This window comes from Plectropomus leopardus, chromosome 17 (genome assembly GCF_026936395.1).
Source record: "Plectropomus leopardus strain MGB_pleo_1.0 chromosome 17, ASM2693639v1, whole genome shotgun sequence".
Taxonomy (NCBI): Eukaryota; Metazoa; Chordata; class Actinopteri; order Perciformes; family Serranidae; genus Plectropomus; species Plectropomus leopardus.
Window position 1 is genome coordinate 30,304,280 of NC_142192.1, and position 24,727 is coordinate 30,329,006.

At 38.0% G+C, this 24,727-nt stretch overlaps 1 protein-coding gene across 1 annotated transcript; it reads right to left on the reverse strand.

The window, feature by feature from the left end:
• Positions 1-703: 703 nt before the first annotated feature.
• On the reverse strand, positions 704-24,727 carry slc2a3a (solute carrier family 2 member 3a). The gene is made up of 11 exons (XM_042506190.2): positions 24,243-24,727; positions 23,817-23,934; positions 16,284-16,385; positions 14,842-15,002; positions 13,297-13,537; positions 12,402-12,564; positions 9,856-10,043; positions 9,653-9,757; positions 9,461-9,559; positions 8,365-8,568; positions 704-7,599 (listed from the first exon to the last, which is right to left on the reverse strand). Exons 2-11 carry the CDS (start codon positions 23,826-23,828, stop codon positions 7,264-7,266), a joined length of 1,611 nt encoding a protein of 536 aa, XP_042362124.2. The 5' UTR covers positions 23,829-23,934; positions 24,243-24,727; the 3' UTR covers positions 704-7,263.

The following is a 24,727-nucleotide window of genomic DNA, read 5'->3' on the forward strand; positions in this document are numbered from 1 at the left end:
CCGAGACTTTCACGGGACCCCAAACAGGACCTCAGGACCCCTCTTATTTACATGAACTCGGATTTTGATCTACATGAACGGCCTCCCAAAGAAAGTCTCAAAAATGGTAAACAGAAGAATTGTTATCTGTAAAAATCATATACATAAATGCAACCGGAAACTAGCCTACTTTTCAACATGGGCCCGAAATCTCAAAAACATTAACCACAAATTTTATGAAAAAAACTATAAATACATTTTTACACAATTTCTACAAATTATCTAAAAAAAATATCCTATGTCTTAAATTTAAAAAATCATATCCAGAATGTATTAATTGTTCAATACCAAAATTTGTTATGTTGCCCTCAAATCCAAAGTTGTTACGTATTTTTTAAAAATGTATTTTAGATTAGTATGGGTGTGTTTACATGCAATTGCATACAACATACAATTTTTATTTACTGTTGTTAGTTGATAACATCTTATTATCACGTCACACTTTAGAGAAATGTTTATTTATTTGTTAAAAAGACTAGGTAAAACATTTATAATTAATAATGACATATCAAATATTATTATATATTTCTCAGTTATGTCTTCCTTTTTAAACTCTTTTTTATACTTTATTTCATTATTATTTTTTTCCCTTCATTTTCAGGCAATTTTCTTACACTTTTTACTATAAAAATAAAAAAAACTCTCACAACACATTCACACCAGGTCTTGTTACATGATGAATATTTTATTTAACAACATGTACAATACAAACACAAGTGAAACAAAAACAGTCGGGGTGCATCACCGATGTGGCACAGAGAAATGTTAAAAAGCCTGAATATTCTAACCGAAGCTACATTGTCATCTGCTCAGCTCATTTCTGTCACATTACAGGATGCAAAAGTGTTGTTAAAGGGACAGTTCATACCAAAAAAAATATTCATATCTTCAATTTTGGTGTGAACTGTCCCTTTAACAGGTTCATCCAAATCGCTAAACATCTTGTAGCACAGCATACAGACAAAGGTCGTACATCACTGGAGTCACACACAGTGAACGATGTGTCTGTGAACGTGTGAGGTGCAGAGAGGCACAAATAGCTTACAGTACATGATACTCAGACATACAGTACATTTATTTACACATCTAGAACACACAGATCAGGACCAAACAAACAAATAAACAAAGATTACAGCAGCCAAAGCACATTATTCAGAGTTAGTTCATTCATTTCAGAGCCGGTTTATTACGCTGTATCATGGACAATTTCAGGTGATATTTTCCATATTAAGGTGGAGATAATGTATTTGTTAACCCCCTGAAACCTTAGCAAATTGGCTTGATTTCTAAATAAATAAAAGTACAAAGAAAGGAAAGAAAAACTAATTTGAGAAAAGGTAACAAAAAACAAACAAACAAGGAAATTACTCTTAAAAACTTGAAAATAATAATTCTGTTAAAAAAATATATAATTATAATATTATGAGACATTTGTCCCTTGAGTTTATTGTTTATAATTTTCCAAATCTAGTAATTTCTTGCAATTTGCAGGACCGATTTTGCCATGTTTTCAAACAAAAGAACACCAATTTGCTCAAATTTTGTAGATTTAAATACTTGTGAAGGCATCTAAATGCAACACAAGACAAATGATGTCAGTCCACAGTTTCAAAGGGTTAAAATTAGTCTGTGAAATATACAAAGTTTGGAACTCCTTGGCTCTTGATGTCATTATAACCATCAGTTTTTTGGAAGAAAACAGGAGAGCGACAATATGGCAGCTAAACAAACCTGACAAAACTCAACCACCATCGACATCTCCGAGTAAAAATCTGATTAGGCACGCAGATTAAAGTACACGGCTGAGACTGAGTGATGAGAAATTCATGAGGTGAAAATGTAAGAGATAAACATCCATACAGAAGGAGGTAAATGTGCCACGACTCAAAGACGAACTCAGCTGTTTCTCTCTTCAACAAAATGAAATGTGCACCCCCGAATAAAAATAATACACACGCGTATGACCGTGCAAGTCAACATATAAATAGTACTCTTTAAAAAAATACATATTTACAAATGAATACTTGTACTCTCCTGTCTTTGTACAGTGAGTGGAGCGTTTTGGGTTTGTACATGTGCATAAAGTAGATGGCTAAGGTTAGGAGCAGTGTGCACCTGGGTCCACGTTTGATTGAAATCCTTTCACGTACTTTTGTGATTCGCTGATTCAGCCGTGTTTTAGGGTGCAGTCACACCTGACAAGTTCATTCAAACTCTGAAGAATTAATTTTGTTTGTTGAGCTTATAGACTGTATAAAGAAGGACAACATAACAGTTTCCACAAAGTGTAACATTTCAATCTCTGTCGCCCCCTGGTGTCTGTCTGCAGTATGGCTCATAAAGCCCGCCCCTCCATGATAGTGAATGGGACATAGGCCAAACTAAAAACTCAAATATGTGCCAAACAATTTTTTCTCAAAGTTGGTTTCTGATACTGAAGATAGTTCTCTTCACCCTGATGTTTGTTCAAGTGATCATTTTTATGAAAAGTTCAGTTTTAATGAGTTATTCAGTTCCACAAGTGGATTTTCCATCATGATGGAAGCTGTGACAGCCAATCCATGTGCTCACATTTAATGGGGTTGCTCACGATTGGTTGGACGGGGTGAATTCCCCCACTGCGGATATCACTACAGTGCAGACTGCGGCTCCATATGACAACACCAGTGCAAAATGGCAGCGCCTGTATACGGGATAATTAAGCCTCACTTAAGCATAACAGTGGTAAATGGGGGCATGTTGTCCATCTTGATATACAGTCTATGGTTTGAACCAGAGAAAACAAGTTGTAGGTGTCGGCCACTTATCTGCACCTAAAACTGAAATTATTAACTTGGTCTTGACGTGGCACAACAAAAAAAGAGAGAAATCTCAGCTCTCTGTAGCACTTTTAAAACATCATATTAACATAATTATTAATCTGTTTCATCCCTTTTAACTCTGAAACACCTCAGATCTTTGGAGGTATTTGAAATTGCGACATCACAAGACTGAGTAATAGAAAGCATTTTACATCCATACTGGACTCAGGTGTGGTAAAGTTCAGTGTTAGTGCTCTATAGCAGGGGTTAATAGGTGGACAGAAGCGGGACCTTGCAGGAGAGGTTGAATACAACACTGAACACTACCATGAGAGGAGATTACCACTCATCTCCCCTCCCAGTGCAAACACAACACGTCACTACCATCCACAAACACAGCAGTGCACAACGAAGCCATGACTCCCACCATAATGTACCCGCTCACTGGGAGAAATATTCATCTTAACAAGCCGCTCTGCATCAAGTCTGAAAGGCCTCTATTTCTCAAAACAAGTGAAAAATGTCACAAGGTGGGGTTGCATTGTAGATTTGCGCAAGATGTGAGCGATATTTTTTGAAATGTCAATAAACACAATTGCGAGATGATTGTGTTTCCATTGAGTGATGTTATGTGACTTCTCCTCTGGCGATAACACTCCAATATGCATGGTAATGGACGTTCAAAACATTAGCAGCTTTATTTCTCTCGCAGCCACCGCACCAGCCGTCATTATTTCCAATCGATGGCGACTTGTGCGAGCGATAATGGAAAAGAAAGCCCCTTATACATGGGAGTGACCACATATGAGGGATTTCTGGGAGGTGATGGTCGACGATTTCACAGAGGAATTGTGAATTCAAAACTTCTGGATGATCTGCTCAACCTTTGAAGAGTTATATGATGCAATAACACCTCTTGTAGCGCCTGCTGCATCATGCCCGACAGGTCATGTGACCTATAAAAGCGAAAAAAGTGTTTCCAATTTTGGTTTTGCAAAATATGGCTATTTTGGATCACCTGAAATACCACCTCAAGAGAGCGTAAAACCTACTGACTTATATGTGTATTTTCAAATCAGCTTATCAGCGATTTAAAACAAGGCAGGTTTCACTCCAATCAAACGTGGCCCTTGAGTTTGAAACACTTGATTACTTGTCAAGATAAATATCTTCCCAGTGTTCCCGAAAAATAAATAATACATAAATAAATAAATATGCTCCCAAAGTGCAGCATGAATTTCTGTTGTTGAAAACGCTGTTTTCACAGCCGTTTCAACCACAGTCACAACAGAATATAGAAAATATACTTTGTGTCATACACGTACACACCAAACATACTGTACAACGTTGTAAATGCATAAATATGTTGATGATGCTACGACATGGCTGACTCTTCAGACAAAGCATCACAATGTAGACGGCAACTGGACCGGACAAGTAAAGCCAGAAAAACACCGGAAGCGTCTGATTCAGACAACAAGCAAGGATGTTTTGTTGATTTTGTTACTATCTGAATCAGTATTTCCATGTCAGGATACTAAATAAATATGTAACTCACTCATGATTTGTCAAAAGCTGCTTTTGGCGCATTTGGCTCTAAATGTCTTACAAAGTGTGAACACATTCTTCATGTTGGATCACAAAAACATGTCATGTCAGCATTCTGAAACACAGAACAAGTTATAGCACATCTGAGTTTTACACCAAAATGTCAATTTTTCATACATTTTTTAAATTTTGACTTGAAGGCAGGTAGAAAGGTAGTTTGAGTGCTTAAAGAGTGACTTTGCACCGCACTGGAGGCAGAATCTCATTTGAGTTGAAGACCTAAAAGTGGAAATAAATGACTTGACTTTTCCTGTAACCCCTTTTCTTTGAACATTACTTAAGTGAGACACCGAAATGAATGATCAAAAGAATAGGACATAAGGACATAAAGTTGGTTTTCCTCTAAAATGTTGTTTACCCGTTGTTTATATTAGCACTTCCCCTTTAGTTTCCTCTTTTCATAATCAGCTCCTACATTGTTTACGTCGCAGTTTCTTTATCAATTGCACATTTTATATGAATATATTCTAACAACAGCTTGGCCAACAGCTTTATACACAGTCACTCAGGTAAATAGAATTATTCTGTTAATTTGACACAAAGCGCTGTTTTTCTCGATGACTTGTACATTAGTGATTGTGGCTCTAAAGCTTCGCTGCTTATCTGGTTAACAAAGTGCATCTAAAATCACGTTGGTTTACTCCACACAGCAGGAAAAGCTCACTATGTTTCATTACTGTGGGCTACTCTGGAAAGCATTATGATTCTAAATTTGATTTAGTGTATCATAATTATATACTTCATACAAAAATCAATTTCTAAGTTAATAAATACTCTTAATTTTCTCTTTAACAGAAAAATATACATTGCACGTTACCCCACTGTGATCTACAACAACTCAGCCGACATGTTTTTGGCCACAGGCCTCAGTCGTTAACAAGTCCTAAAATCATAAGCCACAGTCATGATGCTTGCAATAATTTTCCAGTTCAGTAAAGCAATAATCCACAAGATTTAACAACTGAATATGTATTTACTTAAGTAGAAATTCATTAAGTAATAATTGCAAAGTTTTTCATAATTTCTGTTAGCCTACACAGGAAATTTTGTTTGTTGAAATGATCTCAACTCAATCAAAGGAATACTTTACCTGCAAAATTATCATTTGTATACTAATTACTCACCCTGTGTTTTCATTGAATTCATGATGAGCAATATGTTTTGACAGTCACACACCGAAGCATGCATGTTTGAATTGTAACATTTTGGTTGCCTAAAAAAGGTCTTGTTAAGTATTTGGTTGTACTTAAAGACCCTCGTGAGGAGTTGCATGTTCAGTTTTTCTGGTATTTATGTAATAATAATAATAATAATAATAATAATAATAATAATACATTACTGTGCATTCAGATGGATAAATGAGACTTGGATTATATTGCACGAGTTGTGTGACAGTTTGTAAACAGATGTTTTCATACAGTTTTTCTGTTGTTAAACACACCCCGGTTTTTTGAATTCCATGAAAGCACGTGCAAAAAGTAGTTCTTCATAAAAAGTAATTTTTTAAGTAGGGTGAGTAATTCATACACAAATGCTCTTTTATGGGTGAAGTATTCCTTCATAAAAAAGTTTGGGTGAGGACTGTTACTTCACATGTGTAGGCTTCAAAAACAGGTGCTCTTTGGATTCAAGGACAAAAATGACCAAAAAGAGAAGGGAGAAAACACAACGTGCTGTCTTTTGTCAATAAGTCAAAACCAAAAAAAATCTGTTAAGACTGTAAGTTGAAATGCGTAGGCATCAAGCCCATTTATTAAAGACTTTTTAACTTTTGCAAAAGAGTGTGCCATGGATTTTTTTGGTTTTGACTTACTGACTAAAGAAATAACAAGTCTAACCTCTCCCTCATTTTTTTAAGTAGTTATTCCTTTAACCAGAAATCCAAGAACTGGCAGGACCAGAGCACAAAACACAGGTGGCGCAAAACTAAACTAAGTTGATTAAACTTGTGGATTACAACTTTAAAGACCAGCTAATTCCCCACACTGAATTGAACAACCAGAAGAAACACATCTGAACTCCTGTGCTCGATCAGCTGGTGGAAATTAAACTTTCATACTTTGGCGTTGCTTAAAAGTTCTCCAGCTCATCAGCTGATATTCAGCAGCTGAAGGTGGAGCGTTAATTTTGAGAATCCCTTCTTAAACCTGCAAGTTGAGAACACTTCTGAGAACGTTTACAAGAATTAACAGATCATTAAGTATAACTAGAATCAAACTAGAAAGTTATATTGCACTAAAATACCTACTATAACGCTGTCAAAAAATATGTAAATTAAAAAAAAAAGAAAGAAAGAAAGAAAAGTGCATCATTGCTTTCCATGTCAGCTCACACTACATGGACCTGAACTCAGATAGCATGTCTGGAAAACGAAAGGCTGCGCCGTTATCAACACACTCTGCCTCTAGTCTGCACTGACGGACATTTTAACCTGGACCTTTACCTGGACAGTTTCCATGGACACAATCTGCGCTGGAAATGTGTCCACCTGACTAGACACACAGCTGTCTTGAAAAAGACCCACCCTTTTTTTGATGAATGTAGCTTAAATTCCTAGGAATGTACAGTAGATTTAATCTGTAGCGTTGTACAGTGACTGATTCCCTTTCACAGGTGGGGAAGGGAGGATTTAAAAGAAGGAAGTCGAGGAAAATTCTACCGTGAAAGCAGAAGGCGTGACCTTTAAAAGCTGACTATGCTGCCGTTTTCTGTATTATAAAATTCTATTGTTCCGAGTTTGATAATTACAATGTACAGCATTTTTTCTTCCTTCTTTTATGATCCCCTTCACCCATTAAAACTACCTGCAGCTGCTTTACACGCTCTCCTGCACTGTTGATTTGGATTTAGCGTCAAGGGGCGTGGTTTCAGCAGCTGGGGGCGGGGCTTCTGCTGCAGCGGCCTCTGCTGGTGGCGCCTCTACCAGCGGGACCTTCTCCTTCACCGGCGAGGCGGGGAGCGTTGTGGTGGCGCTGGCGCTGGCAGGAGGGTCCTCAACAGATGAGGTGTGAGCTGGGGCGCCGCCGCCGAAGCTGCGGGCGATCTCATCAAAGGTCTTGCCTCTCGTCTCTGGGACTTTAATGAAGGTGAAGATGAAGAAGATGATGAGGAAGATGGTGAAGATGATGAAGACCCAGGGACCTAACAACTCCTAAAAAAGACAAAAGAAAAGAGGAAATAAATGGAACAATTTTTTTCTTTTTTTTCTTTTTTAAGCTTTTTCCTCAATTCAGAAAGTAAAAAAGTTACAAGAAAATTACATGAAAATTAATCGAAAATGAGAAAAAGAGAAATAAAAAACAAATACAAAAAAGAAAGTAACCTTCAAAAAGTGGTTCTTATGGTCTCTATCCATCTATCTATCTATCTATCTATCTATCTAGATAAAAAAAATGTAAAATAATTTTAAATATAAAATTATTAGAATATATCATATAAAATCACTGTTTTATATAATATATACAATATATTATTACGCTATTATTGTATTATAAATTATTCTAATTTATTATTAGATATATATTATTATAAATATAGTTTTCTGGGCATTTTTCTCTCTAAAAAAAAAAATCTAATAATCCTCCACTCTTCTTAAAACTATGTTTATGTACAATTTCTTGCAATTCGTGGGATGTTTCTTGCCAAGTTGGTTGTTGTCTTTTCCCCCCTTGTTTTCAAAAGAAATCAAATTAATATGCTGACTTTTCAGAGGGTTAAATAGCTTGTAAAAGGTGTCTGAATGCAGCATAAAAAAACTTATGTAGATCCATATTTCAAAGGGTTAAACCAGAAGAAATAGCAGAACCTGAACAATTTAAAAAAGAATAAAAAGGGATTTCAAAAGTCCAGATAAAAGAACAGAAATATAAACTACACCCAAACCAGAGTCAAACCAGGATGTTCGCTCCTCCCTTACCTCTAGTTTGGGGAAGCTCATTCCAACCAGGAAGTTGGCCGTCCAGTTGCAGCATCCGGCCACCGCCATGGCGGCCGGGCGGGGCCCCTGGGAGAACAGCTCGGCCACAATGAACCAGGGGATTGGACCGGGGCCCATCTCAAACATCGCAACAAAAAGCATGACAGCGATGATGGCCATGTAGCTCATTGCAGGAATGTCCTTCTGCTCAGACAGGAGAAAAAAACAAGTCCAATTCATCCCGAAACTTCAATGAGACATGAAATCTGATTGTAGTTCTAAAAAGACATAGCAACACCTTGTGGCAAAGAAGGAAGAAGGAAATGGCAGAAAACATGAAAACATTGTCAACAATTGATGGTAAAAAATTACATATTTGGTTATTTTGTTCCTGGTAGCTATAATTTACTTTTATAGTTGCATATTTTGGTAAATGCATTTATTAGCTGCAGCAAGCAAGCAAACTTTTAATTATAAAGCATGCCAGGCGAGTATACTGACTAATGGTGTTATTTTATAACACAAGTTGCCAACCTGAGGTCATAAATGTATTAACGTGTCGGGCAAAAGTCAATGTTTGGTCAATGGTGAGGAACTTTTTTATTGATACACATATTTAAGATTAATTTTTGATTACATATAAAGTAGAATATGTTATTAATGTCCATGTAACTGCTGACCATATAAAGTGACCAGATTATATGTAAAAATATACAGTATAAAAAGAGCAATTTAATACCAGATTAAAAGGAATGTTTTACTGCCCTTTCTAGCTGAAAGTTTGAAGTTAAGTGCACTTATACCTACACCCAACACTGGTGTAACGTTGTTATTTCACCCTGATGTGTTATTCACCCCTGAAATACACATCTACATCACTTTAGAAAGGTGACAAGTTAAATATCTATAGGTCACTGATTCAGACTGATTAGATAAATTTAGTTATATTTTTTGCAATTCAAAAGAAACAGACATAATATAATGTAACAGAAATAATCATATTTGCATGTATTTTTTGTGCATATAGCTTGAAATAGATGCCTCATTCAATGACAGTTTGGTTGTCGAGAGAGAAACACAGTGCTGACACACTCACCAGCAGGAGGGAGATGGTCATGAGCAGAGCGCTGATCGCCATCCCACCCAGTCCCAGCAGGTGCAAGGTCCTTCGTCCCGCCTTCTCCACCAAGAAGAGCTGGTTGACAGACAACAGGAGGAAGTGATGTGCTGCTGAACATTCACACACACACACTTAGAAAACAAAGACAAACACACTGATGTCACTCACAGAAACGACAGTGAAGACGGTGTTGACGGCGCCGGCTCCAATGGTGGCGTAGATCGGCCTTTTCACACCAGCTGTTTCAAAGATGCCCGTCGAGTAGTAGAAGACCTGAGAGACAGAAAAGAAGAAAACTGACATTTTATAACTATATTTGAAATATAAATGTGTATTTTATTAATTATCTCCTCGGCCTGTTGCTGACTCACAGCGTTGATCCCTGACAGCTGCTGGGAGAGCTGCAGCATGACGGCGATGAGAAGGGGCTGATGGTACGTCGCTGAGCGGAAAAGCTCCAGGATGGTCACTTTCTTCTCCATGGCCATCTTGGCGCTCTCCTCCTTCATCTCCTGCAAGTCTTTACTCACATCCTCACTGCCACGCAGACGCACCAGCGCTGTCAGCAGAGCAGAAACACAGTGTGTTTGGTGGAGTGTTTGTCTTTGGCACAAAAACATGACGACAGAGGGCAGAAAAATGCTCTGCTGTGCTGATATTTGGAGCTTTTTACTGCAGGACAGCACAGAATTTCATTATCTTCCATAAAATCAGGACACTTATCATTTCAGATGAAAATGAATAGACTAGTATAGAACACTGGACAGAGACGGTTGTGCTGATAACTGTCAAAGTTTTTCTAACTTTACAAACTATGTAGTGTCTCAAAGCTGTTAAGCAGTGGTACTCTCTCACCTAACACTGAAGCTCTGTGGTGCTCGGTTTCTCTCTCACCTGACGGTGAAGCCTTGAGGCTCACAGTCTCTTCCTCACCTGATGCTAAAGCTCTGGGGTGCAAGGTATCATCAAGGGGTCTGTCATCCTGCGCCCCGCTGACCGAAGTTCGGATAATTCAGTGTTGATTAATGTTGAAGCTCCAGAGCCCAGAAAATGGAATTCAGGACAGCCCTAGTTTTGCAGTAAATGACAGCTTCTTCCTCACTAACAGATTTGATGCTAACAAACCTTTATCTTTAATTTTCTGGCATACTGAATGAACTGCTAGAAGTTATATCTGGTCCAGATATTATGTTTTAAATGTGTATATGAGTCTACATTTGGATTTTCAGTTGTGCCGTTACACACCTACTATATCTCATCTTTGTGGCCTTGTGGTTAAAAACGTTGAATACTGTAATTGCTGTTTTGAGTTCAGGTGGATGATAACTAATAAAGGCAGAAAAATGCCTCAAAAAGCCACTATAAGTGGATTTGCAAAGTCACCAACTGTGGCACCCTCCAGTGGTAGTATCAGAGAAAACAATGCGGTAGACAAACCTCCTCCAACCCACAAATCTGACCCACAGACACTGAGAGGAATTGGATAAAAGCACATTTTAAAAAGATTTGTCTAATTTTTTCCATGAATAAACACTTTTTGAAATCATGCTGAAACCACAAAAAAAGGAAATAAAATAAAATAAATCCTACACATAGTTACAGTATTTTCCAAAAAGCCTGCAGTGACACAATCATCTCAGCTGTTTTCACGTTTTTTCAGTTGGCTCAGGTGTTAAAGAGGCAGAGCAGGATATTTATCTTCACCAGAGAGAGCAGAGAAAAGAGTTTTCTCTACTAACGCAACAAACACCAGCAGTCACAGAAACGATGATCTCACTGTGGAGTCTGGTGTTTGTTTGTTTGTGTTTGTGTCAGGCGAGAGGCGTGAAGGAGAAGTGGGTCAGCGCCGCGGAGACGACCCTGAGAGGCAGAGTGTTGAACAGATGCCAAAACCTTCTGTCTGTTCGAGGACTCTTCTCTCCGGGCTAAAATATCCCCCGTCTCACCTGATCTCACCCCTCTGTACCTGTAACCACTGATGTCTCCTGGCTCTGTTGTTTTTTTCTCCTTGATCTTTCTCTCCTGTTTTTTTTCTAAATTTCATCTAATATTTTTTCTCTTTTCTTTTTCGTTCATTTTGATTTTACTTTTTTCCCTCTCTTTCCCCTTAATATTTGAAACGTGCATTTGTCCCCTCTAATAAAAAAACATGAAAATAGAAGAGGAATTTGACTGAATTACATCGATACTTTGATTTTAAACCAGATTTGTATCAAAACAATGTGGTTAGTATGTACAGCTGATCAGAGAAACACCCGCCCTTCTCTGTGTCTCTCAAACTCTGAGCGAAATCCAATCAAACAATATTTTCAGAAACGTATTTTGATGCCAAGTTTTGTCGTTATGGAAGGACTTTGTGAACAGAAAGTGGATGCCACACTGCTTCCTACACAGTGAAAACAGAAGTCAAATAAACAGAGATTAAACAGTAAAACTAAGCAGTGCTGATCAAATATGAACCATGATTTTGTTACTGAGTCACATATTTATCACCTAAAATGTTTTCAGCAACATGTTTTAGCTCACCGAAAGGAGATAAAATGAGATCTGGCGGGATGCTGGACAAGGTCCCATGATGTCACTCACCAAGAGGAGTCTGGTGCATTCTGGTAGTTGTAGGTTTTCTACCTTTTGTGCAAAAGCCAATTCCACGGTCTGTTTTTTTTCTGTTTTCTCTGGTCGTGTTGCAAAAGTAGCTGAGTCTGTCTGCTGCAGAGACAGCCTAGTTACATGTGAGGAATCTCTTTATAATAATTAATGAAATAGTGCAAAAATTAAGTGTTTATTGCTCATAATTTTCTGGCAGTGCACCCCAAAACCATTACATAAGTGGCCCTTCTAATTTCAAAACAAAATCTTCCCCGGTAAAAGTCGACTATCGTAAAGGCCTTAGCATTATAGCAGTATCAGTGTGTACCTTTGCGTGCCTGCTCCTCCTGGTTGAGGTTGATGAGCAGGAAGCGAGGGCTCTCGGGGCAGAAGGGCAGCAGGATGCACTGCAGCACAGCAGGGGCCACAGTGAGGGCCAGCAGCAGGGGCCACAGCTTGGCTGAGCCCAGCAGAGCCTCCAGACCAAAGATCTAAACACAGAGGGCCACAACAGCAGCTGGGTCAGAGTTCAAACCAAAAAAAACCCATCAAAGGTCAAAATCTATACTGCAGTTAGCTGACTGATACAGGAAGAACTTTATGATCGTAAAAATCAACACCTGTTTGGTCATTAACCCGTTAAAACCTGGCCTTTCACAAGTATTTAAAAACCTTTGAAGCCTGAGCTACTTAGTTTGTTTTCTTTCAAAAGCTTTGGGAAAAAGACAATTAGCACCTTGACATTAAATGTCCTGCATATTGCAAGAAAGTAATAGATTTTGTTTTTAAAGCTAGGGTAAAATGTCCAGAAAACTATATTTATAATTAACATAATTAAATATTTTAAATGATTTTATATAACTATTAGATTTTTAAATCACTTTATTGAAACATGGCATCTCCTTATTATGGTTTTGTTTTGACCCTTTAAAAAAAAAAATTACATAGTAATTAAAAAATCCTTGCACCTCGTAATTTTTGTTTTAAAGTATTAAAATCCTTTAGTAATACATTTTACAGTTTATATATTATCTCTTCCCTCTTTTATTGTAAATCTGTTTCCTTTATTATGTTTTTATATTTTATTTCTGGTTATAGCGCTTTAAATTGCCCTGTTGTATAAAATGTGTTGTACAAACAAAGCTGCCTTGCATAATTTTCTCATCTAAAATAAATCAAACCAACTGACCAGATTTCACAGGGTTAATGTGAGGTTTGCTGACCTGAGCGATGAGGATGCCCACCACCACCCCGAGCTGATGAAGAGTGCCGAAGGCTCCTCGCAGGGGAGTGGGTGACACCTCGCCCACATACATGGGAGTCAGGCCGGTAAAGAGACCGCAGAAAAGGCCAATGATCAGGCGACCGGCGATCACCATCTCGTACGAGGAGCAGATGGTGGAAAAGCCCATGAGGAGGCCGCCGATCACCGCCAGAGAGTTCACCAGGAACATGGAGCGACGCCTGAGGAGGAGGAGGAGGAGGAGGAGGAGCGTTATTTCAGTATGGTACAGTAGAAGTATAGTCGTGATTAGCTTCAATGTTTTCTTACTGTTTGTGGTTGAGGAAGATTGACAAGTTTATTGATTAACTGAGGGATTAACATACGTGTGTCAGGACTGATTGACCTCTGTGTGAATGTCAGCTGGTTTCCTGCCTAATTGGTTTATCGACACAGAGGTGTTAGCTCAGTTTTACTGAGCAAATATATGTGTTTGTGTGTGAGTGCATGACCTTGTGTGTCAACATGAAGGACATCAGGAAATCTATTTTTGATTTTTGTGCAAAGATTTTGATGATTTGAAGGTATACTTTAACATTTTAGGAATAACACGTATTCATGGACAAACGATGAGCAGCAGGAATCATGTGACTCGCAGACTCGCAGCTGTGTGGGCAGATATTTAAAAAAACAGTCTGCAATACGAATGCAAAAATAGATCCACAAAATTTAGAAACTAAGATTTTCCCTTTCAAATGTCAAATTTCAAAACTTTTTATTTGATGAATGTGCACCAGTTTTCAGGTCACCATTATCAAGGTTTTGTCTCAGGTTTCTGGGGCCGGTGGGGTGTGAATGCTAAAATGTTGGTGTGTATATTTACCAAAAACATATGAATAAAACAAAAAAAAAAGAGTGCTGTGGTTGTGAGGAAAAAAAATCAAATACAAAATAAAGATTTAAGAGAGAAAAACAGAAATTTGAATAGTTTTTCTGCCAATCAAAACATTAAGCAAGGCTTAAAAAGGTATTTCAATCTTATAAAACGTTTCAAATCCTTTTGTAATTTGAACTCTGTGACAGTTTCATACCATTTTAAGGGTGTAAACAATAATGAATGAAGCCAAATGTATCTCCACCCCAAAGTTATTTGGAAATCATTTTTATGGCGGTGGTCACAACAACAGAAAGAAGAAAGGATTGTGGTTTGATGCTCAGGATAAACACAGAGGCGAATGGAGGAAGGACAAATAAGGAAGAACTCTGGGGAACATTAGAGCCGAGCAGCGGGCTCCAGACAAACACGCTTCACAAACTCCATTAGAGTTAATGGCTTGAGACAGCTCAGCTACATCACACAGAAAATACATTTTCCATTAAAGGAGAAACAAAACTCCCACAGCAAAGAAACATTTGATACTGACATGAATATGTCCAAAAATCCTAACGCAAAACAAACATTTCTGCCTGTAGCTTCACACAGACGATGTGACAAGAACAGGTTTGGCTTGCCGTGACAAAAATGTACACCCAGTTTAACTTCTACCTGCCAAATCGGTTTGCCATGACGCCCACGCTGAAGGAGCCCACCATGCCGCCCACGCTGAAGATGGCGACAGCGATGCTCCACACGATGGTGCAGACCCCCTGGTCGATGGGCTTTCCATAGCGCTCAACCCAGGTGTCGTTAAAGAAGGATCGTAGTTTCTGATGGCGGGGACAGACGAATAAAAAGATAAATATTCACTGCATTTAAAGATAGATTTGCAAAGATAATTTGAAGTACTGGTCAGTAAAAGGAGGACTTAGAAGTCTGTATTTGCTTTCTTTTTAAGAGTCAGAAGAGAAGCTTTACACCGCGCTCATGTTTGCATGAAATACAGAGCCAGTGCCAGTATATTTAAAAGTATGTTACAGAAAAAAAATGAACATACATTTTTCAATTTTCTGCATTTTTTCGAGAACGTTTTTCGAGAACGTTTTTTTTGTGTTTATTTTCAGGTAATTTCCTTTTTTTTTGTAAACTTCTTGTTATTTATTGGGCCATGTGTTGTTAAGTTGATCATTGCCTTCAATGTAAGACTGCTATATGTAAACTGACAATAAAGGAGCATTTCTACAGTTTTCAGAAGAAAAGTGCTCGCCATCCAATTGCAAAAAAAAATTGCTATTTTTACAGAAATCTTAAAATGTCAAGTTTTGACATCAAATTACAGTACGAATGTTTCCATGGTGTTCCTCAATGTTTTGGTGTCCTAATGAGACTTTTTTTTTTTTTTTATCAATTCTTCAGTGGAAAAATAAACCTAAATGTAGCACCAAATATGTGCAACACGTGGTATCGACACAAAAATTGCAGCAACAACTTATGAGACTGGAGCAATGGATGTGGAGCACAGAAATAGCCATCATCAACTTCTATCATAACGTTCTAAGCCTCTAAACACGCTAAACTTTAAAAGTTTGAACAGCCACCTAACCCAAAGACAGTGTTTATTACAGATGTATGGCTTTATCTCAAATTAATCTCCAGGTCCCCAGCTTTCAGACGATGTAATCCACTTTTATGTTGCATATTTAGTTCCTATCTCCCCCTAAAGATCCCTCGTACTGCCGAAAAAGACAAAAACAGTTTAAGGAAGGGGAGAGTGGAAGAGGTTACGTTAAAAATGGGTACCTTTACATCTGTATTTGTACACAAATAATCCAATTTAAAGCTGCTCAGGGTTACAATTTTCTTCAATCACCATATCTGCCCAAATCGAGCCTGTAGCACAGACAACTCTCTGAACTAATCGAGACACCGTGGAAAGCCCAAATCAAATTCTGGTGTTATTACAGCTGTTTCACAAACAAGGTGCTTTTGAAGATCAGGCGATAAGAACAATTCAAACTTTCTTCCCCCAAACAGCAGTAACACTGTGTGCCGTTGAAGAGTTTTACATCTTTGCAAAAAACCCACTCTGATTTTACTCACTAATCACCAACCTGCTCGGGAGCATTGATGACTCCTGTGTTGTAACCGAACTGCAGCGAGCCGATGACGGCGGTGCCCAGAGAGAACAGGAGGTAACCTGTCACCTGCTTCTGCTGCAGAGAGAAAGAGGAGGCAGAGCAGGAGGAGAAAAGGTCAGGAGGAAGAGCAAATGAAGAGGAATGGAGAGCAGAAACAGACAAGAGAGATGGATGTGGAAATAAAAGTGAGGGAGGAGGAAGGAGACAAAGAGAGAAGACGTAATAAATATGAAATCTGAGCTCATAATAAGATTTGTGATGACTGCAGAAAGATGCAGTTAAACTCAGTGACGCACAAACAATAATATCAGGTATCAAACAGTGGACTCACGCTCAGACGACAACACGCCACACATGCAGTCTCACAAAATTACTCATCACATTCATAGTTCACTATGGCTACTACCACAGAGGCTCTTTGTGTATTTCCTGTAAACATTGGATAAAGAATTAAGAAAAACTTCAAATAAAACCTGAAATGTACTATATAAAACTATTATATCGAGGGCCTTCCCGCCAAATTAATCTTTTGAAATGTGGGTAGATTGAATTGATTTCTTTAAAAACATGGGGAAAAACCAATAATAATGTCAATATAAAATAATACAAACAAAAAACAAAGCCAACAAAAGCAATTAAAGCAATACAAGCACAAATAAAAGGAAATTTAAAAAATAAAACATGGTCAAGTTAGATAAAATAAATAAAAAAATAAACAAAAGGAAATAAAGAAATAAAAAGACGTAATAACAAAACATCATCTCTGTGATCAATTGCTTTTCTTTCTCGAACACAATCAGCTAAATGCAGATAAAATTCAATACTGAAGCCGTCCTCCCGCTCCTGTGTCTGAGCCAGAGCCCGATAACGCCATCGATTCATCTCTGTAATGAAATCAGGGTAAGTAATAAAGGAGCCGTAACCGGCGCAGTGACGACCAGATGTTATAACGTCTGACCCTCATCGAGGCTCCGTAAGCTGCATTCATGTATGAAATAATGATGAGCGCGTGACATTTAAACGTCACGCGATCATAGCAGAGTCACTGTTGAGACTACGATAAAATCATGTCTATTTTCAAAACAGTTTTTCATCAATCCCATTAATTTGTTTTCTTGTTTTTCCTTTCTCTAACCAAAGACACTGAAAAAAGAAAAAGTGGCAGTATAAACTAAAAGGTGGAAATCCAGTCTTCATCAGAAAAATAGCGTGTTGTTGGTTCACACTGTCATTATTAGGGAAAATGCTTTTGTTGAAACAAGTGCAAATAAATTTAATCATAACCTGAGCAAAATGGCCTGATTCCTCTCAAGAACTTATGAAGAAAACAATGAGTAACTCCACAAGAAATTACCCAAAAATAATGGCATGAAATTAAGTTAAAATTACAAGAAAATTACCTGAAATTTACAAATAAAATAAATAAAAAAAACAAACAAACAAGGAAATAACCTGAAAAGAAGCACTTAAAAATAGGGTTTTTCCCCTATAACATAAATACCACTTTCTGGAAGTTTTCTTTTAATTTTCTAATAATTTCCCCTCTCTTGTCTCTCTCAGGTCAATTTTTTGCAGTTTCAAGGACATTTCTTGCCAAACCAATGCGCTCAGATTTCACGGATTTTAATACTAAAGGCATCTAAATGCAGCCCAAGAAAAATGATGTTGATCCAAGTTTCAAGGGGTTAATCCCAGATATGAATTTCCTGGTAGGTCACAGTGGGTCACAGCAGAAGAAATTAGGCCACTGTGTCTTTGTTCCTGCTGCGGTCTGTAATAAAGAGACTCGCTGCTGACGGGGCAGAAAGTGCGGCTGTTATATGAGACAGAAGAGAGACCTGGAGAGAACTCAGGTGATCCACTGCCCTTCCCACAACAACATCACTGCGAGGTCGGATAATATTAGCTCAAACTGCACTTCTCAGAGGAGCCAGATGGGTGTTGGCCACACAGGACCAATCAGACGGAGAGACAGAAACATGTGGGAAATGATCTGAAGGTCAAAGTGGATTTAAAACATGCTGAGAAGCTCTGGGTGATTTCTTCTACATTTTGCTGTCTATTCACGACAAACTGCTTTGTTTCTCTTTGGTGTGGATTCAATCAGCCCTTTTAACCGGGATCGACATCACTGTTCTTGTGCTACATTCAGATGCCTTCACAAATATTTAAACCTTAAAAGTCTACGCAAATTGGTTTGCTTTTATTTGAAAATATTGGAAAAAACAGAGAATAAGCAACTGAGCAATACCTGCTCTGCAAATTGCAAGAAATTACTAGATTTGGATTTTTTTTTAAATGTCCCCCAAACTACATTTATAATTATCCAAATTATATATTTTGTTTTTTTATTTGAGAATTATTATTATAATTAAGCTTCTTTAAATTAATTTCCTTATTTGTTTATTTATTCATTCATTTTTAAACTTCTTTTAAAATTTGTTTTTCTTTTGTTTTTAGGTAATTTTCTTGTAGTCATCTTATTTTAATCATTATTATTATTTTTGTGCTAATTTTGGGGTCATTTGTTCTTAATTTGCTCCATGCTTCATTGTTTTTGAATGAAATCAATCCAATTTGCTCAGGTTTCAAAGGGCCTATATATTCAAAGGCCTGCCTATACCCAAAAACACCCACCTTCTTATTTGGATGATATATATATTTTTTGCTTTCTTGAGCGAATCTCTTAAACATGTTTTCCAGCTCTCAAGGTTAATGAAATCTTCTCTCAGGCCAAACCGCCGTCTCACTGTTTTGGTGCCTCGCTTCATTTGCATACGTTCCCGGAGGATTTAGGTGACATTTATGAGCGATCAATAATCCAGTCAGGCCACACAGACTAAAAGCCCCAAAATCTCTCTGAGTGTGTTTGCTAATTGACTGTTGGGGATTTATCTGCTCTTGTTGTGTTTCAGCATCTAAAATGGAGACAAAATTGAGACTCTTGTCTGTAAAAGTTTTTTCTTATAAATGAATTGGGATCATTTTGGTTGAGACAAATTAAAGCGGATGTTTAAAAATACAAAATTATCAGAGGTGAAGAGGTAACAGCAGCAGGAGTATGAAGCCCACATTTGTATGTGCAGAGATTTTGCTCTGCTGCGATGACTTTTATTGTATTGAACTTTTTGTAGTTCCTTGACAGGCTGATCAATTATCGTGGTAGCAAAAAGGTGGAGGAGATGATAATTTGAGGGTAAAGGTGAATGAAAAACTTGCCAAGGATGACTTGCAAACTGCGAGAAAATGACCTGAAAATTTGATTTTTATTTATTTATTTTATTTATTTATTTATTTATTTATTTTTGTTAAAGGAGAGTGAAATAAAATCCTTAGACCATCAAAACCACAAAAACCATCACACAACCGTTTTTACAGAGAAAAAAAGAGCTCCTCATAATGAGTCACAGCAGACTCACATTTCAGCTGAGACAGTTTCACAAACTCGAGCAGATCCTTCACCAGCCGTCTGAAACCATCAGCATCACTTAAGTTAAACGTTAATTAAAGGAGACAGAACGAATAAAGCCCTGAGCACGTCACACCAGGACCAAAAACACAACTCACACACCCACACACACACACACACACAGAGAGCTCCTGCTATATCCGCCCTGAAGTTAACCTTCCCCTTTTCTCTCTGTCTCCATCACCGACTGTGTCCCTCTCCGTATCTGTCTCTGGTTTTTTGTCAAGTCACAGTGACTCAGTAGAAATGATCGGTCGGTGACGGCACCCAAAATGACTCCGATAGGGATCAATAACAGGAGTTTATGGGTCAAACACCCATACAGCTGCTTTTTAGTGACACTTAAACATTTATGTTAAAACTTTATTGCTGAGAATCTTAGTCAACATCTGGAGAGTACAACAGAATAGTGCCGACTTTTGGTGACAAACCGCTAAAATTAAAATTTAAATTTAAAATTTAAATTAAAAATTTAAATCCCCTTTAATAAAAAAAAGTTTTCATTATTGTCATTGGTTGGCTCAATCTGATTTCTTTGATTTGATTTCAAGCATTTTAATATGTCAATGCTCCAAAATTTTAATGTCCCTTGTTGTTAAATCCTTTGAAACCCAGAAAAAACTAGGGAAAATGTCCAGAAAACTACATTCAGAATTATTACAATACTACATATAAAATTATATTACAGTGGGAACATACATACTATATTATTATACAATTTATTTTATTTTCCCAGGCCATCCTTGTTTGTGACTGTTTGACTATTTTTTCTCCGAATCTCTTTGCTAATTTTCAGGTAATTTTCTTATAACTTTGTTTTACTCATTTTTTGCTTTTTTTAGTAATTTCTTGTTAAGTTGCTGATTGCCCTATTTATGTGTTTTTGAAAAAAAAAAATCAGACCAGTTATCTGGAGTTTCAAAGGGTTAAAGAAGAGAGAGAGAATAAAAGAAGAAGACAAATCTAAGAACACCAGCTGAGAATGTTTCATACAGCCTGTAATATAAGCTCCAGACAAACTTCTGTCAGCAGCCTGTTGCAGCAGCCACATTTACTGAACAGATGCTCCGTTACTATGGCAACCACTGTCATGATGACAGGATGTGATCAAGCTGTCCGGACACACAAATCCCACCTGGTGCCTCGTGTGTGGCATTTAAGCTTCAACACTCAGATCTGATTAAGACAGACAGGATTTTTCTTCTGCTGGCTGCACATGAAAAAACTGTAAAACGGTCACAAACCTACAAACTTTTGAAGTAAAACTACTGTACGTATGAGTCAGACGCCCGCCGTGATTCAGCTAATTGTCCTTCCAGAACGCCACACTCATATTTTATCATCAAACAACGACGTCATCTTTCTTCTTGCCTCAATTAAGCTCTCTCTCTCTCTCTCTTTGTCTCTCCCTCCATCCAGCCATGTGTGTCCACATCTCTCCCTCTCTGCCTCCCTCCTTTCTTAATCTCCATGGCAACAGCCTGGAGGTGACAGTTTTATTGACACAGGCTGAAAGTAACAGCCGATCTCAATGCACACATGCACACATGCGGCAGGACCGCATACTGTAAAGTACTGCAGTGCTCGTGCACATACGCACGCACATGCACGCACGCACACTCACATCTGACCTGCATCCATCCTGGCACCGTTTCTGTCAACTCAACTTTCGAGTGACACGAGGAGAAAATGTATCGAGCTGTTTTGGGGGATGAATTCAATAACGTTTCAGGCTGAGTTTTAGCGTGAGGGTCCCGCACCATGTGGGTCGTGTATTGATGAACTTGTCAATATTTGGCACGAGCGATAAGAGCAGGAACGCGAGGAGTCAGGACACGACAGGACGCACGTGAAGAGGTACAGGAATGCATATAAATGTAGGCACACAATGACACAGATTTGTGCAACTTAACTTCCTACTAGACCAAAAAACTCCAAGAAAATGACCCAAAAAATAGAAATAAAGAAGTGACCATATATCTCTGTCACATCAAGTTACTTACTTAAGTTACTTATTATTAGTAGTATTATCATTGTTGTTGTTGCTGTTGTAATTATTATTATTATTAATATTATTATTATTATTATTATTATTATTAATCTTTGCCTCTGTTTGATACTATATGCTTCTGGTTGCTTTACAGACTAAACTGGACATTTACAGCATGGTCATCATCACGTTTTACATTGTAAAATCTGAGAAGCTGATTTTACATAAATATAATAAATAAAATATACCTATTCAACTTAATTCATGTGAACTTAACTATTAACTTAACTCAATATTGTGAAGTTGTTCTGACTTAAAATTGACAAGGTTAATTAAATTAAACTTTCTAAGCTTTAGCAGCTTCAGTAAACAAAGTCAAATCCTCTGTCATAATCGAGTTAAGTCAGACTAACATGGTTTAATGAAGTTGCTAAAACTCTGAAAGAACAAGGTAATGCCATTTGTCATCTTAAGTTGCAACAACTTCACAAAATTAAGTAAATGCAGCTAAATTTCGAGTCAGCTTAACACTTAGATATAAAGTGAACATAAATTAAGATTCATAGTTATATTTACTTTCCTTTTTCAAAGAAATTGTTTTCCAAGATTATTTTAGGTGTACACACTTTTATCCATCTACAGCTACCTCTCCTTTTTATATAGCTTTTAACAGTAGATAATTGTATTGAGATCAAGAAATCTTTTGCAAGAATACAGCAGCGAAAAAGAAAAACACACATAGCCAGACAGAAAAAAAGAAACAAATACCAACAACAAACATAACCAGACAAACAAAGCTAGTCACAGTTTTCACTAAATAGATTTAAAGAGCTGAAACGTGTTGCATTTATCAGTGGCTGACGTGTGCACCTGAGAGTTTCAGCATAGTAAGAGATACAAGTGTGACTTTGGAGTAGTGAGGAGGCGTCTAGCTGCACTGCATTCTGGTCTATTTTCTATTACTGTAATTATAGAAACTGCACGCTGAGCCTTTCCAATGATGCATTTATCATCAAAACCAAAAGGAAACATTTTCTACTATCAGACTTGAATGCAGCGGTTCAAAATATCAGAAAAAGTAGAAATGCAACTTTGATTCGACATTTCCTTTAAACTTTCATCCTTCTAAACCTCGATTTTTACTCTAAAACAAACATCGTCCGAAGCATCACTCTGAACTGCCCACTTGAACAAATGATAAGTGATTTTTCTCTTTTGTCTCTTGTATGAGAACATTTGGTCCTCATACAGTATGAAACAAAAAAGGCAAAACATTGCCTATTTTTCTCAAACCAAGCCAGCCAACACTCTTGAACGCACACCCACACACAATATCAAAAATCAAGCATGCACACTTAAACAGACTCGTACAGCACATCGTGTTCCTCTGATTTAAAGAGCCATTCACAGTTTCACTGTACCCGCCGTGTGTGCTTAGACTTGCATGGCTTAATCTTTAAGACGAGCGTATGCTGCTGCTACACATCTGCATGTTCCTGGGTGACTCACATGGCATACAAACACAGGCTCACACCGCCCACACAGCTCTGCTCAAATACTTTCTTTAAATAGAAACATGCATTATCCACAAATCACAAGTCTATACTCTACTCAAAACTCTGAGGTATTTGACTTGTAAAGACAGGCTTAAGGATCAGTGTACATTTTTGTCTTTAGATTTTCCTTCCAGAAACAGAAATGGAAAAAAAAAAAAAAAAAATACTGAAAAAGACCCATAAAAAAATTCACACTTAATTTCCTTTTTCTCCTATCAAAATAAAAATAAAATAAAATACCAAGAAAAAAAGGCACTTTTTAATTTTCTGAATGGAAGTTGTCCTAGGTTTATAAAAAAACATATATATGTATGTATATAAAAATAAAAATAAAAAATAAAAATCCCCAAACCAAAAAGTACACTGATCCTCAAGTCGCAACAATCAACCAACTGTATTGCTTAACAAAAATGGAGCAAAAATCCAACTAAAATCAAAATCACCTCTTGATTGGTGAACACTGTAAACTAGGAAGAAAGAAATCTACTTACCTCCCCTTCCATCTTCTGTTATTGAGCTGAATTATCAATTTTTAACTCCAAATGACGGCTGCAGAGAGGAGATCTTCAGGTGGTGGTCGTTACAGGACCCGCCCGCCGGCGCGCTCAGCTGCAAGAAAAGGAGGAAACCTCGTTAGGCGCTGTCCGAGGTACCTGCCGAATCTGCCAGCCAGGACACGACCGCTTTCCCATCACAAAAAACAATCACTAAGAATATATATCATGCATTTTACAGTGAATATGTGGAACCATAAAGTGCAGAAATAAATGCAGATGATTTTTGTGCGTTAACCTCTTTCTGTGTCAGTGATGTCGGTCAAACTGGAGCATGGAGCAGATTTTTCACTCATAAAAACCCCCCCAAAAACCCTAAATTCGTGCAAAAGAAGCCAAAACAAAACAATAAAGGAGACTCACCTGTCGTGGCCACTGGAACCAGGACAAAGATAACCGTGCTGCAGCGGTGCCTCCCTCCTTTTCTCCCGAAATCCGTCTCAGCTGCGAGGAGAACCGCACGTAACCGCACGCAATTGTTTTTATTATTTCTTTTTCGTCATCAGCCTATGAAAACCGGGAATGCTGGGATGCCGTGGCGTAGCCCCGCCCCTCCGCTTCTACGTGCAGAAATCCGTGACTCTTGTGCATCATCGCCGCATCCCGCGAGGCGAGGCGGCGTCCATGTCCTATTATGGTCGCAGCCGTTATTCGGTTACTTGGTCAGCTCACTTGACGAAAGAGTGGGCGCATGCGCGGAAGGGGGGCTCGCGAGGGTCGGATAGTGACCCCCCCGCCCCTCTCCCGTGTCCTCCTCGCCTTCCCATGATGCCTCTCGCTGCCGACCTTGACAGTAGCTGCTGGGTGAGTGATGCTGATGCTGCGGATGCTGATGCAACGCGCTGCGT

Coding starts and splice junctions, on each gene's coding strand:
- slc2a3a (XM_042506190.2), bottom strand. Junction 13,538..14,841: donor ATGGCAAACCGATTTGGCAG/GTAGAAGTTAAA, acceptor CCTCCTCCTCAG/GCGTCGCTCCATGTTCCTGG. Junction 9,758..9,855: donor AGCTGTCAGGGATCAACGCT/GTGAGTCAGCAA, acceptor TCTGTCTCTCAG/GTCTTCTACTACTCGACGGG.